Source organism: Numida meleagris, chromosome 21 (genome assembly GCF_002078875.1).
Source record: "Numida meleagris isolate 19003 breed g44 Domestic line chromosome 21, NumMel1.0, whole genome shotgun sequence".
NCBI classification, from domain to species: Eukaryota; Metazoa; Chordata; class Aves; order Galliformes; family Numididae; genus Numida; species Numida meleagris.
In genome coordinates this window covers 2,454,636-2,465,710 of record NC_034429.1, presented here as the reverse complement: position 1 = coordinate 2,465,710, position 11,075 = coordinate 2,454,636, and the positions used below count along the sequence as shown (strand labels likewise).

Below are 11,075 nucleotides of genomic sequence, written 5' to 3'. Positions count from 1 at the left end.
GGGTTCGTCCCCTCCCGGCCCCGCGGGTGCCCGCAGCCGTGCGTTCCCTCCGCAGGGTGATGGAGCTGCTGCCGCCCTTCCAGCGCGTCGTGCAGCCCGAGGAGATGTGGCTCTACCGCAACCCCTACGTGGAGGCGGATCGCGTTCCCACAGCGCCGATGTTCGTAAGTTCAGCGGGTTCCTGCGCTTGCTTGGTTTGCCTTTGTTTGTCAGCTGTTGCTTTAAAGCAAAAAGCGTTGCAGGTAGCTGCAGTTCTCGACTGAAGTCGCTGCGAGCGCAGCGTTATTGCAGCAGCGCAGCGCTCACAGCCATTTTTGTAGTCTGTTCAGCCCTTTCCGTCCAGGATTGTCCTTTGGGTTTGAACTCAGCTTACAAAAACACCGGTGAGAACTTCTCACCCTTGTGTTTTGGCGAGTGCTCACATCTGCTCCGCTAACGCTGCACCGTTTTCTCCTTTTGTGGCAGTTGATCGCGTTCCTGTCTCCAGTGCTGCTGATCGTCCTGGCCAGGCTGTTCCTGGGCGCTGACCATGAGGACACGCGGGAGGCCGGCCTGGGTGAGCAGCTCCTGGCCCGGCAGGGGGGGCTGGGGGAGCCCGGGGGTGGGATCTTGCAGGTGAGCCCTTGCCAGGGCACAGACATCATGTTGGGGCTTTAAAGCTGAGCGGTGTGGCTCCAGCTTGTCTGTGTGAACTTCAGTGTTGCATGGGATGCTCTTGATGAGCAGTCGGGCACAGAACGTTGCTCAGGCAGGAAGCTGAGCACCAGGGGCTCCAGCAGCCTGTGGGGCTGACCTGAGCTCTCTGCTCTCTCCCAGCTGCCAGCCTTGCTCTCGTCCTCAACGGGGTCTTCACCAACGCCCTGAAGCTCATGGTGGGCAGGTGAGGAGCTCCAGGCTGCACGGTGCGGGGTGGGAGGTGCAGTGCTGGAGCTAGGAGAGTAGGAGGAACGGCTGGAGGTGGAGGTGCTCGGTCTGAAACAAAAGGGTTTTTCTAGTTGTAAAGATGCTTTACTATTAAAGCAGTGCTGCAATCCTGGCATCGTTCAGATGGGCACGTAGAGGCCTGCACCAGGGAGGAGCACACATGGTAGGGTGTCTGCATCCCGTGGTCAGGATGGCAGAACATCACCCTGGGAGGCTGCGTGGTGGTGTGCCCCAGGCTGGCGAGGGGACGCGGAGCCTCCAGGCGTCTCACAGAGCACGGGGCCACCCGCTCTGCTTCTCTGCCCCAGGCCACGGCCAGACTTCTTCTATCGCTGCTTCCCGGACGGGCAAGTGAATGCGGAGCTGGCCTGCACGGGTGACCCCGGCGTGGTGGCTGAGGGACGCAAAAGCTTTCCCAGTGGGCACGCCTCGTGTAAGTACTGGGTGCCCACACAGCAACGTGTGTCGAGCACGAACCTGTGGGGAGGGCAGCGTGGCTTGGCTGTCACACAAACCGTTCTGCGACCTTTCTTCCAGTTGCCTTTGCTGGCCTCGCTTTCTGTGCCTTCTACCTGGCCGGGAAGCTGCACTGCTTTGCTCCTGGCCGGCGAGGCTCAGCGCTGCGGCTCTGCGCCTTCCTCCTCCCCCTGTTCATCGCCACGCTCATCGCCGTGTCCCGCACCTGTGACTACAAGCACCACTGGCAAGGTGGGTCGGCTGCGGTGCCCGGAGCTGGAGCAGCCCTGCTCTTCTGGGGCTGTGAGGGTGGAGGAAGGTAACTCTCTCCTGGCCTTGCCTGCAGATGTGCTGGTTGGCTCGGCAATGGGCTTCGTGCTGGCGTACCTCTGCTACAGGCAGTACTACCCTCCTCTGATGGACTCTGCGTGCCACAAACCATTTCTGTCTATATCTAAGCAACTGCCAACGCACCAAGAAAAGCCTGCAACTTCCAGCTTTCACCTGGACATTTAGTGACAGGCTGCGTCCTGCTGGCACCTTTCCTTCTGCACCTTGAGCCTCAGGGCAGGGAAGGCTGGCCATGGCCCACAGGACGTGTCTCAGGTGGTAAGTTATCCTGCTCAGTGGGTGTGTGGCTTCATTTCAGTGAGTTCTGCAGGTGTCCCTTCCTTTGGACCTGCTGGGAAGCGAGCTGAGCTTCAGCACATGAGCCTGCAGGACAGCCCGGCTTCAGAAGGTCCTGAACTGGAAAAATGTGACGATGTGGTGTGCCACGGCTGGGGGGTGTCCTTGGCTCTGGTCCACAACAAAGCACAGTCAGAGGTCTCCCTTCAGTGCGGCTGAGCTGCCCCATCCCTTCCCATGGGAAGCGTGTGTCGAAGTGAAGGGCAGGGCCTGTTTTGGTGCCAGGGCTAAGGGCATCTCATCAGTCGGAGCTGAACTAATTTGGAGTAATGAAGGCAAGGCTACAGCCTTTCACCGTGGATTAAGCGGGGGAGACTTAGACGCAACTAGCGTGATTGTTATTTGTATTATTGTGCTGGCTCTTTTTTTTTTTCCCCTTAATTTGGCAAATAAAGGAATTTGAATTTTAAATGAGCTGTGGTGCCAAAAACTTCCTTCAGTGGCTGGGTCTGTGAACCCTGTAAGCCAGTTCACCTTGGTATGTCTGCACAGGTTCCTAGGCAGGTGCTTATTTGCTGTCTTTTTCCTTGCCGCTTGAGTGTGGTTGTAAGGAGAAATGTAAGCACGGCTTTGTGGCAGCACTGCTGTAGGTAGCCATGGGAGAATTCTTTGCTGTGTGTGTGCAAACTGCAAGGTGAGACCAGCAGAGCGAGAGAGGTGTGCCTCTACCTCTCTCAAGCTCAGGAAGCAACAGTAATGAAACCACCAGCCCCGTGTCATCAGTTTGGGCCACATCAGCCCCGTGTGACCCTGCACCCGTAGTAGAACTTAAAGACGTTGCTTTTCTTTCCCTTCAGATCACACAAATGTAAATTCTTTGACCTGCTCCTCTCCCTCTCCTCCAAACGCATCACAGTCATCTGTTTATTTGTTTTGGCTTTTACTGGAAAAGACATTAAATAACATTTAAAACTTATTTAATTTTTTTTTAACAAAGTGCATAACTTAAAAAGCTGGTCACGAGTGTCCCATGTTAAGACTGTTCCTTTTCCTACTCTCGTAGGAGGCGTTTAGCAATCGGTAACTCAGGCTCAGAAGGAGCAGCATGTCTGTTTCTGCAGTCAAGTAAATGAACAGCTTCAGTTCCTTAGGGATGGGAGGAGGTTGGAGGCTGCAAACAACACCTTTGGAATAGTGCAAATAACGAAGTACAACGGAGGACAAACAAAGGGAAGCTATGGAAACAAGGCGCGTTACCCCATGCAGGGCAAAAGTCAGCGGGAGGGAGGTGGCTCTTTGCAAAGGCTGCAGTGACCTTACATGTCACTGAAACGTTTCCCCTACCCGCTCCGAGGCTCCAGCTGCAGTCTAGCAGTGGTTTGGGTCATAGGGGACCCATCACCCGGGGCTCCCTGTTGCCCTTGGAGGAGAGCTAACACAAAACAGCAAGGTGCAGGCTGCGCTGCCTGCCAGAGTACTCGAACTTCTTCAGTGGAGTCACTGAGACAGTGCCCAGATCCAACAGATGTGGGCTCTGCCCTCCCTGGCTGCCATTTGGTGTACTTGCCAACGAAACCACTGGCTGGAGGCTGATGGGAATGAGATCCCTGCAGCCACCTTGAACTCTGCAGCACTGCTGCGTGCTCCTGCAGAGTGCAGGAGGGCTGGCCCTCCAGGGCCTGGTGCCTGGGGTGGCTGCTTTCCTCTAACCCAGCTGTTGCTTGGATCTGGAGGTAAAGCTTTCCTGGGTGCTGTGCACATGGCCACAAGCTACGGTGCGTGCAGATGCCCACGCTCCTTGTCTGTGCCTCCCAAAAGCTGCCGCTCTCGAGCTCAGTGCTACAGCAGAACAGTGCCTCATCCTTCTCCCACGAGAAGTCAGCATCTCCTTCTCTCAAGGCTGCTATAGCTCTCTCCATGCTGCATGTTTAAGGCTTTTATTTCTCAAGGTCCCAAGCTATGAGTGTTCTCGCTAAGCCTGCAGCAGGGTTCAGGCCCTGGTATCGCATTTCCTAGCCCAGGCAGCTGTCTGCACCGGCACTGCAAAGCCCATGTGATAACCTGCGAGGTGGGCAGACAAGTTCAGGGCTGACAGCACGTGTTGTCACAGGAAGTCACAGTGCAAGTGCTGTGTGTGTGTGTGTGTGTGTGTGTGTGTGTGTGTTAGCAGAAGTGGGTTTTGTGTTTGTTTGGTTTTTTCCTACCCAAAATGGAGGAAAACCATCTTTATCTCCAGGCAGCAGCAAGTAGTGGGGAAGCAGCATGCGGGGCACGGCAGCAGAGGAGAGAGGAAGGCAGAGAAGAAATCTGAACTTTCCTGGTGAGTACTCGATTGAATTGTATCTAAGAGAGCAAAGGGAGAACACTGGAATAAATCTTGTGTCTGATGTGCTTTTGTGCACGATAAAGAGGAAGGAAGCCCAGTGTGCTGACAGGCCAAAGCCAAGCCCAGCACAGCGCTGTAAATAAGGAACGTTATTCCTTCAAACAGACCGTACGTCCTCTGGGGACTCCTAGGAAATTTGGAAGTGTAGGCGTGTAAGGTGACTTACAACAAGTGGTTGAGCAGCACGGGGTGGTCATTGGCTTCCTGGCAGAGGTTGGTCCAGTGTAACGCCTATGGTCTGGTAGATCTCCTTCAGAACCAGCAGAACAGTGTCCTCTGACTCCCTGCAGGAGGGGACACGGGCATGAGCAGGCGATGTTTCTTATCACCTTGGTGTTAAGAACGGCAGCGTTCTGCCTACAGCAGATACGAGTCTGAGGCTTGACATTTGGGCAGGAGCTTACCAATAGCAGAGATGCCCTTGCAGCGCAAACAAATATTCATTAAAGCTCTCGATGGGCTTCTCCTGGAGCACGTAGTCGATGCGATTCCCCCCGTTCAGCTTCCCCACGTTAATGAGGGAGGGATCCTCCTTCGCCGGTGCCGGGGCCTCTTCCGGCTTTGGATCTGGAGGAAGGCAGAGCAGCGTGGCTCAGCAGCAGCACGCAGCAAAGCGCTGCCTGCCGCTCCCCAGCCCCGTGCCCACCGACCTGGCTGCTTCTCTGTGCCGGCCTCCGCCTCTGCCTCCCCCTCGCTGCTCGTGCCCTCCACGGCCGCCAGCGGGGCGCGGGTGAAGGACTGCCACGCCACCCGCAGGGAGCCCAGCAGGTTGTTCTTCAGGTCCACGCTCATGCGCGTCAGCCCTTCTTTCAGCTCTGCAAGGCAAGGGCTGCGCTCAGGCGCGGGGCTGCGGCTGGGGCCGAGGCGAAGGGCAGCCGTGCTCCTTACCGAGGTGCATCCTCTTCCTGCCCTTGTGGTGCGGGAGCAGCATGGGCTCGAATTCCAGATCTGGGACGATCATGGGCTCGATCCTGTACGCCACCGGGTCGAACTGTGCGGGGCAGAGCGGTGAGCGTGGGCTGCGCGCGGGGCCCCTCGCGCGGGAGGGCTCCGGCTCTTATACCTACGGGGTGGAAGATGTTGAAGAAGCCCTTGCAGGTGGGCAGGCTGTAGTCCGGGTTGATCCGCTTCACTCCTCGCACCGTGAGGAACATCCCAATGGGAGACCCAAAAGCGAAGAAGATGGCAGGCTTGTAGAGCAGCTGGGGGTAGTTGGCCGAGACCTGGGAGAGAGGGAGGGGTGGGTTTGTGTCATGAGATGTGTTCCATGCTGCTGTGGTGTCCCGCTGCTCCCGGCTCGGTGGTTACCTGCCCCAGGCTCACGTCCCGGTATGAGCCATCCCTGCTGGCACTGGTGCTGCTGGTGCCGTGCTGCCCAGCAGCATTGTGGTCTCTGGAGTCCTGCAGAACACAGAGGAGCCTCGGTGAGGGCAGGTCCTGCAGAACAGGAGCCGGGGTGCTGGGCTGAGCCGAGGGATGCGGTCAGGAATCTAAGCTGTGCCAAAGCCGTACCTGCGTCTCCCTGTTGGAGCTGATGTAATGGAGGAGCTTCATTCGTGGTCCTAAGGGAATTCCCATTTCTTCCAGGTTTTTCTCTGCGCACAAGAACTAGAAAATAAGCGACGTAGAAATCAGTGTAGGAGCAGAGCGCCGTGTGCAGTCAGACCCTTGTTCTGTTCCGGCTGCACTAAGAGACATTTCGTGTGCAAGTGACTCAGTACGGGAGGATGCACCCGGGGAGGGAGGACTGGGAAGAAAAACACTGAAACATAAGGACAGCAAAACAGTAGAGCTGCTCACCAGCGCTTCCCCATCTATTTTCTCCTTCTCGAAAACAGGACAGTACTCAGACAGATCCAGCTTCCTCAGGATTTCTTTCACTTCCTCAGCACCCCTGCTGCTTGAAGTTACCTCGGGCCCCTGTGAACGGAGCCCCAAGGGATTGTGCTTTTTGCTCATTTATTTTACCTTGCGCATTACAGAATTTCTCCTCCTCCTCCCCCAGCGCAGCACAGCTGCCCGTGCAGGTGCATGGGAACACCCCCGCGCAGCCGCAGAGCTCGTACCTCCCTGCTGCGCTCGTCCTCCTCAGGAGCAGCCTTCTGGTTCGTCAGGAGATCAAACAAAATGAGGGAGCCTAGAAACCAGGTGCAGAGCATCAGCATCTCGTTAGGGAAAAACCCAAGGCACTTCCCTTCTGGGCTGGAAGGACCGGGACCGTCCCTGCTCCCACCCATGGGACAGCTGCTGCAACCTGAGGAACTTACCCAGGCTGTGACCCGCGATGGAAACCCCCCCTTTAAAGCCTGGGTTCCTCTGCAGGAAGAGCAGGTAGAGGCGGTTCATCTCAGAGGCCACCGTGTCCAGGATGGTCTGGCAATAGGTGGAGCTGTTGTAGAAGAAAGCATCCAGGATGGTGTCGTTGATGAAGTGACGCAGGCGGCTGATGCTCGGCAAAGTGATTCGCTCCAGGTCCCTGTGGGGGCCAAAAAGAGGAGGGGAAACTGCAGTCAGAGGTGCCTGTGAGCCCCATAACATCTCTAAGGCAAAGCTTAAGTCCAGAGGAGGACTGCTGCCATCCTGATGTTGTAACCCAGATTCTTTGCTGGAGACCAAAGCAGAGCACCCAGGAGCCCCCGAGCAGGAGGGCAGGAGCCCCTCCCTTCCCATGGCAGCCAAAAGAAGGCAGCAGCCCCTCCGGGCCGCGGGCACTCACACGTCCACGCCGGTGGAGTGCAGGGAGCTGTGCCAGTTGACGGGCAGGAATTCCACCCGGCCGATCTGCTGCTGCTCCTGCGCCTTCCTGAAGTGTGCCTGCAGCATGCTCAGCGAAACGCTCCTGAAGTCGTTCACTGGAAAAAGCCATGAACTCTTAGCAAAGCAGCAGGGCTGCAGGGCAAGCCTTCTGCATCAACAACGCTTAATAAGATAAAAGAAAAGATCATTACCGGGGGAAATCCCAGCAGGGTCTTTAATCTGCTGCTGCCACCCTAAGACCTTGGATCTTTAACTACAAGCTCAAGGGAAGGCTCCATGTCCTTACATGTGTGTTTACTGGATTTTGCTGCCCCATCTGTGACAAGAATCCTGCCCCCACGTGCAGCGCGGGGTAAGAAAGGCGCTCTCAGGAATTTAAAGGAAAAACAGAGGTTGTGAAGATGCCAACTTGAGAAGGGGAAGCCTAGGGGAGAAGATCGCTCTGTTTTGAGATGGGGGAGAGCTCAATTTCCCCGATCTTAATTGGGCAGCCTTGAAAACGGTTTTATTAGATGAACATCCAGAAGAACAGACTGCATTAAAGCAGATGTATTTAGTTCCTGTGTTATAGCTTAGCAGGTTTAGACAGCTGGAAAATCTGTGCCCAGTTTGGGAAACCCCCTGTTTTGAGCAGCAGCAGAACACAATAATGAAAAGTGGTTGCCCAAACCTTTCCAGACAGTAGGATTTAATGGGTTAGTGAGCATTTATTCACGCTCCCCACTGCAGTCAGCAAATCTGCCCGTGCAGCTTGCCCAGATGAGCGTCAGGATGGTTTGAATGCGCTCTGACAGCGTTTCTCATTGTCCACGCACTGAGCATTTACTCTCTGCTAAAAGCAGCGTGTGGATGGGAAGAGCATCCCTGCCCGGCTCCCACCTACCGCACTGCACGATGCTTCTGAAGCGGATGTCGCACGCCGGCCCGATCCCGTGCACCACGAAAACCAGGTGGTCAATCTGCAGAGGTTCTCCTGCGGGTAACAAGAGGTCGGAGCTCAGGCCCAGAGACCAACACTGGGCGAGGAGCTGACGCAGTGACCCCCCCTGCCCCGCCAGGCCCTGCCGCTCTGACAGGCACCAGGTGGAGCGATGTCCCGGTCTTTACTTCCCACGCAGTTCAGTTTGCATAAGTACTTTCCCAAGTGGAAAATGAAGGGGTTAGACGGGAAGACATGCCTGCCCTCACCGCTGGGACGGGTCACACACAGCTGGGCCACGGCTGCAGAGCAGGGAAAGCGCGAGCAGCGGGCAGATAGCAGCGTGGAGCTGAGAGCTGTGCGGCCGTGTCCCTGCGCAGGAGGAAGCTCCCTTCATGCTTTGGATGGGCCTAAGGGACGGAGCGGCGCGCTCACCGTTGGGGATCTCAGCAGCAATGTTCTCTACTCCTCTCTTCACAGTCCGAGGCCGCCCTTGTTCTGTAGGAGTCGAGCCCCAGTCATCGGAGGTGGCGACGGGGTGGTAGTGCACCATGAGCTGTGAGCAAGGAGGGCTGGTCACTGCGCTGGGGCTGAGGACGCTGCCAGGCTCCCAGGAGAGCCAGGGGGAGGCAGATGGCAGCCAAAGGATGTCCCTGCCCGGCCACCTGGCTCTGCTCACCTTGGGGTTGTGCAAGATGATGATTTCCCTGCTCGGGGACTCCAGCTTCTTCTTCCATTCATCCAGGGTTACAGCAATCATGTACGCCTCCTGAGGAAACCAACCGTCCTCTGTGAGTCAGCTGATGGTATTCCCATGAATATTCAACTGCTTGAGACGTTTCCCACCCACTTTGAGTGTCACTTTGTGAAAGAGGCATGGAAATCAGCCAGGCCAAACTGGTGAAGCAACAGGATTATCCCCATATTGCCTGCTAAAGTCTCCAAAAAAGCCCCTGCTGGAATAGCAGCAGCAAGCTTCCCCACCAGTCACGTATTTTCCATACGTTAGAATACAGATTGCTGAGATGTGAACATATTTACAGTCAAGAAAGCCCCCGGCCTTTACAGTAGGGACGAGCAAGCATTCCATGGGTCCTTGTAGCGGTAAGAACTGCTTCTTGCATTTACAAAACTGAGAGCACAGTGAGGGTGACTGTCCTACGATAGCAGGAACCGAACTGCAGCAGTACCAGGCAGGGTCAGGGGGAAAAGCAGAACAAAGGCTGCAGGGAGAGGCTGCAGGGAGAGGCTGCAGGCCGGGCTGGAGCCGCACGGCTGGCTGAGAACAACCGCGCATTGAGCAGAACGCTCTGGATGGGGCAGACGGGGAGGCAGGCAGGCAGGCCGGGGGGGGAGACGGGGCAGTATTTAGTTATGTTAATCAGCTGTGAAATGTCATGCCAAAGCCTCTTGTGAGTTCATGTCCTCAGGTGTGACGGCGGCCCCATATGGAGTTTGGGACATCAGGGCAGGGAGAAGCCGAGGGGCTGGGGGTGAGGTGCGCGTTTACCTCCAGCTCCTCGCTGAAGCTCTCCGAGTAGGGGACGTACTTGTTGTCCTTGTCCCCCTTGTAGAACCAGGTGCAGCGGCGCACCTCGGACACCTCCTCCTCCCAGTACACGGCGACGCGCTGCCTCCGCTCCAGGTGCACGTCGTACCTGCCGCCCGACGTCGGGACAACCACGTCTCCTTTGTCCTTCCCTGGGGGAACCGAAGCCCGGAATGAATCATGCGAGGGCCAAAAAGGCGAGCTACCAGGAGACTGTGTGCCATCCCAGAGGGAGGAGGCTGCAGCACCTCTGCAGGTGCACACCACGAGCATCAGCAGTGAACACCAGTGCTGTCCGTACGAGCAGAGAACAGCGCTGGAGAGCATCCCGGGGGGAGATGCCCAAAGCCAGACATCCCCCAGGGGCAGGAGGTAAGAGGAAAGCCCTGAGCTGCAAGCAGCCGCCTCCCTCCTCACTTTGGGCACAGGCTTTCAGGGCTCTCCCTGCCTGTGCTTTGCTGGCAGCGTGTGAAATCGTGGCCCTGGGAACTCCGCTGCTCAGCAGCAGGGGTGCAGCTCTCCACGTTCTGAGTGTTCCCCTCCAGAGCTGAGAGCTCTGCACAGACCCCAGCGCGTCCCCCGCTGTCCACGTGAAGCAGCACTCTCCCCCCCAAACCCATCTCCTCGCTGGCATTTCTGCCGTCCTGCTCCCGCTCTCGTCCCCCATAGAAGGGTGCTTTGCAACGTGATGATGTGTAATTTACAGCACGTGCCCAACGAATGAGGCCGGGCCCTGCGCTGCCTCCTCCGCCCTCCCTGTCCGTGCACTGACAGCCCCAGCACGAGGTACGCTGCCACCACAACGAAATCTCAATTAAAATTTCCAAAGGGGAAATGCTGCAAGCCTGGCAGGAGCTGTGGGCTTTCCCTTTGCTGCTTGCAGCGTGCATCACCGCCCTGCTTCCCCCGGGCACGCACCTGATGCTTCCCCGCTGACCTCACCGGGCCGGTTCCCCATCGCACGCGCAAGGGATCAGGTGTTGACAGGGGGAGGCCGTTGAGGCGCAGCCCTGAGCGGGGCTGAAGGCGCTCGGTGCGGCACCGTCCCCGCACCCAGCCGTGTCGGCTGCACGTGGGGCGCGACGGAGGCGGCCGGGGACGCGGGACGGGGCCCCTACCTGCACCGTGAGCCTCCTCGAGCCGCTCCGAGTCCTGTGCGCTGAAGGGCAGCCACCGCTCCCGTCCGCCCGTGACCTTGCAGTAAAACCAGTGCGGAGCGACCGCCTCGTACCCGTTCCCCGCGTCCTGCTCCGCAGCCTCGGGGGCGGCCCGGGGGGGCTGCGCCGGGTGCCGGTCCTGGGCAGACATGATGCTCCTGGACAAAGGGAAAGGACGGACGGACGTACGGCCCCGCAGAGCCCTCCAGCCACCCGCACGTACCGCGGGGCAGAGCGCGCAGCCCCCGCCCGCCCGGGGAGGCCGCAGCCCGTACCCGGCGCGTCCCTCCGTGCCCGCGG

General features: G+C 57.7%; 2 protein-coding genes across 3 annotated transcripts in view; one reads left to right on the top strand and one right to left on the bottom strand.

Moving 5' to 3' along the window:
- Nucleotides 7–2,983, top strand: PLPP5 (phospholipid phosphatase 5). The gene is made up of 6 exons (XM_021374780.1): nt 7–164; nt 466–556; nt 817–880; nt 1,233–1,357; nt 1,462–1,632; nt 1,727–2,983. The coding sequence occupies exons 1-6, from the start codon at nt 60–62 to the stop codon at nt 1,894–1,896; spliced, it is 726 nt and encodes a 241-aa protein (XP_021230455.1). The 5' UTR covers nt 7–59; the 3' UTR covers nt 1,897–2,983.
- DDHD2 (DDHD domain containing 2) overlaps nt 2,968–11,075 on the bottom strand; it is an 8,798-nt gene continuing 690 nt past the window's right edge. Inside the window, exons 2-17 of one of the 2 annotated variants that reach the window (XR_002432383.1) lie at nt 10,737–10,933; nt 9,580–9,770; nt 8,749–8,838; nt 8,505–8,625; nt 8,034–8,123; nt 7,110–7,245; nt 6,661–6,869; nt 6,460–6,530; nt 6,194–6,313; nt 5,906–6,001; nt 5,702–5,794; nt 5,457–5,616; nt 5,282–5,384; nt 5,044–5,208; nt 4,798–4,960; nt 2,968–4,677 (exon numbers count right to left, since the gene is read on the bottom strand). Coding sequence is in view for 1 of the 2 variants with exons in the window: in XM_021374763.1 (XP_021230438.1) it covers nt 4,587–4,677; nt 4,798–4,960; nt 5,044–5,208; nt 5,282–5,384; nt 5,461–5,616; nt 5,702–5,794; nt 5,906–6,001; nt 6,194–6,313; nt 6,460–6,530; nt 6,661–6,869; nt 7,110–7,245; nt 8,034–8,123; nt 8,505–8,625; nt 8,749–8,838; nt 9,580–9,770; nt 10,737–10,933 (2,092 nt within the window). In the remaining variant the exon portion in view is untranslated. The remainder of the gene's footprint in view (nt 4,678–4,797; nt 4,961–5,043; nt 5,209–5,281; nt 5,385–5,456; nt 5,617–5,701; nt 5,795–5,905; nt 6,002–6,193; nt 6,314–6,459; nt 6,531–6,660; nt 6,870–7,109; nt 7,246–8,033; nt 8,124–8,504; nt 8,626–8,748; nt 8,839–9,579; nt 9,771–10,736; nt 10,934–11,075) is intronic. The other variant, XM_021374763.1, reaches the window with a different exon arrangement.

Bases quoted from the DNA above. Each gene is read 5' to 3' on its own strand.
- PLPP5 (XM_021374780.1), top strand. From the start codon at position 60: ATGGAGCTGCTGCCGCCCTTCCAGCGCGTCGTGCAGCCCGAGGAGATG. The intron at 165-465 runs GTAAGTTCAGCG...CTTTTGTGGCAG, and splicing joins TTCCCACAGCGCCGATGTTC to TTGATCGCGTTCCTGTCTCC. The intron at 1,633-1,726 runs GTGGGTCGGCTG...CCTTGCCTGCAG, and splicing joins CTACAAGCACCACTGGCAAG to ATGTGCTGGTTGGCTCGGCA.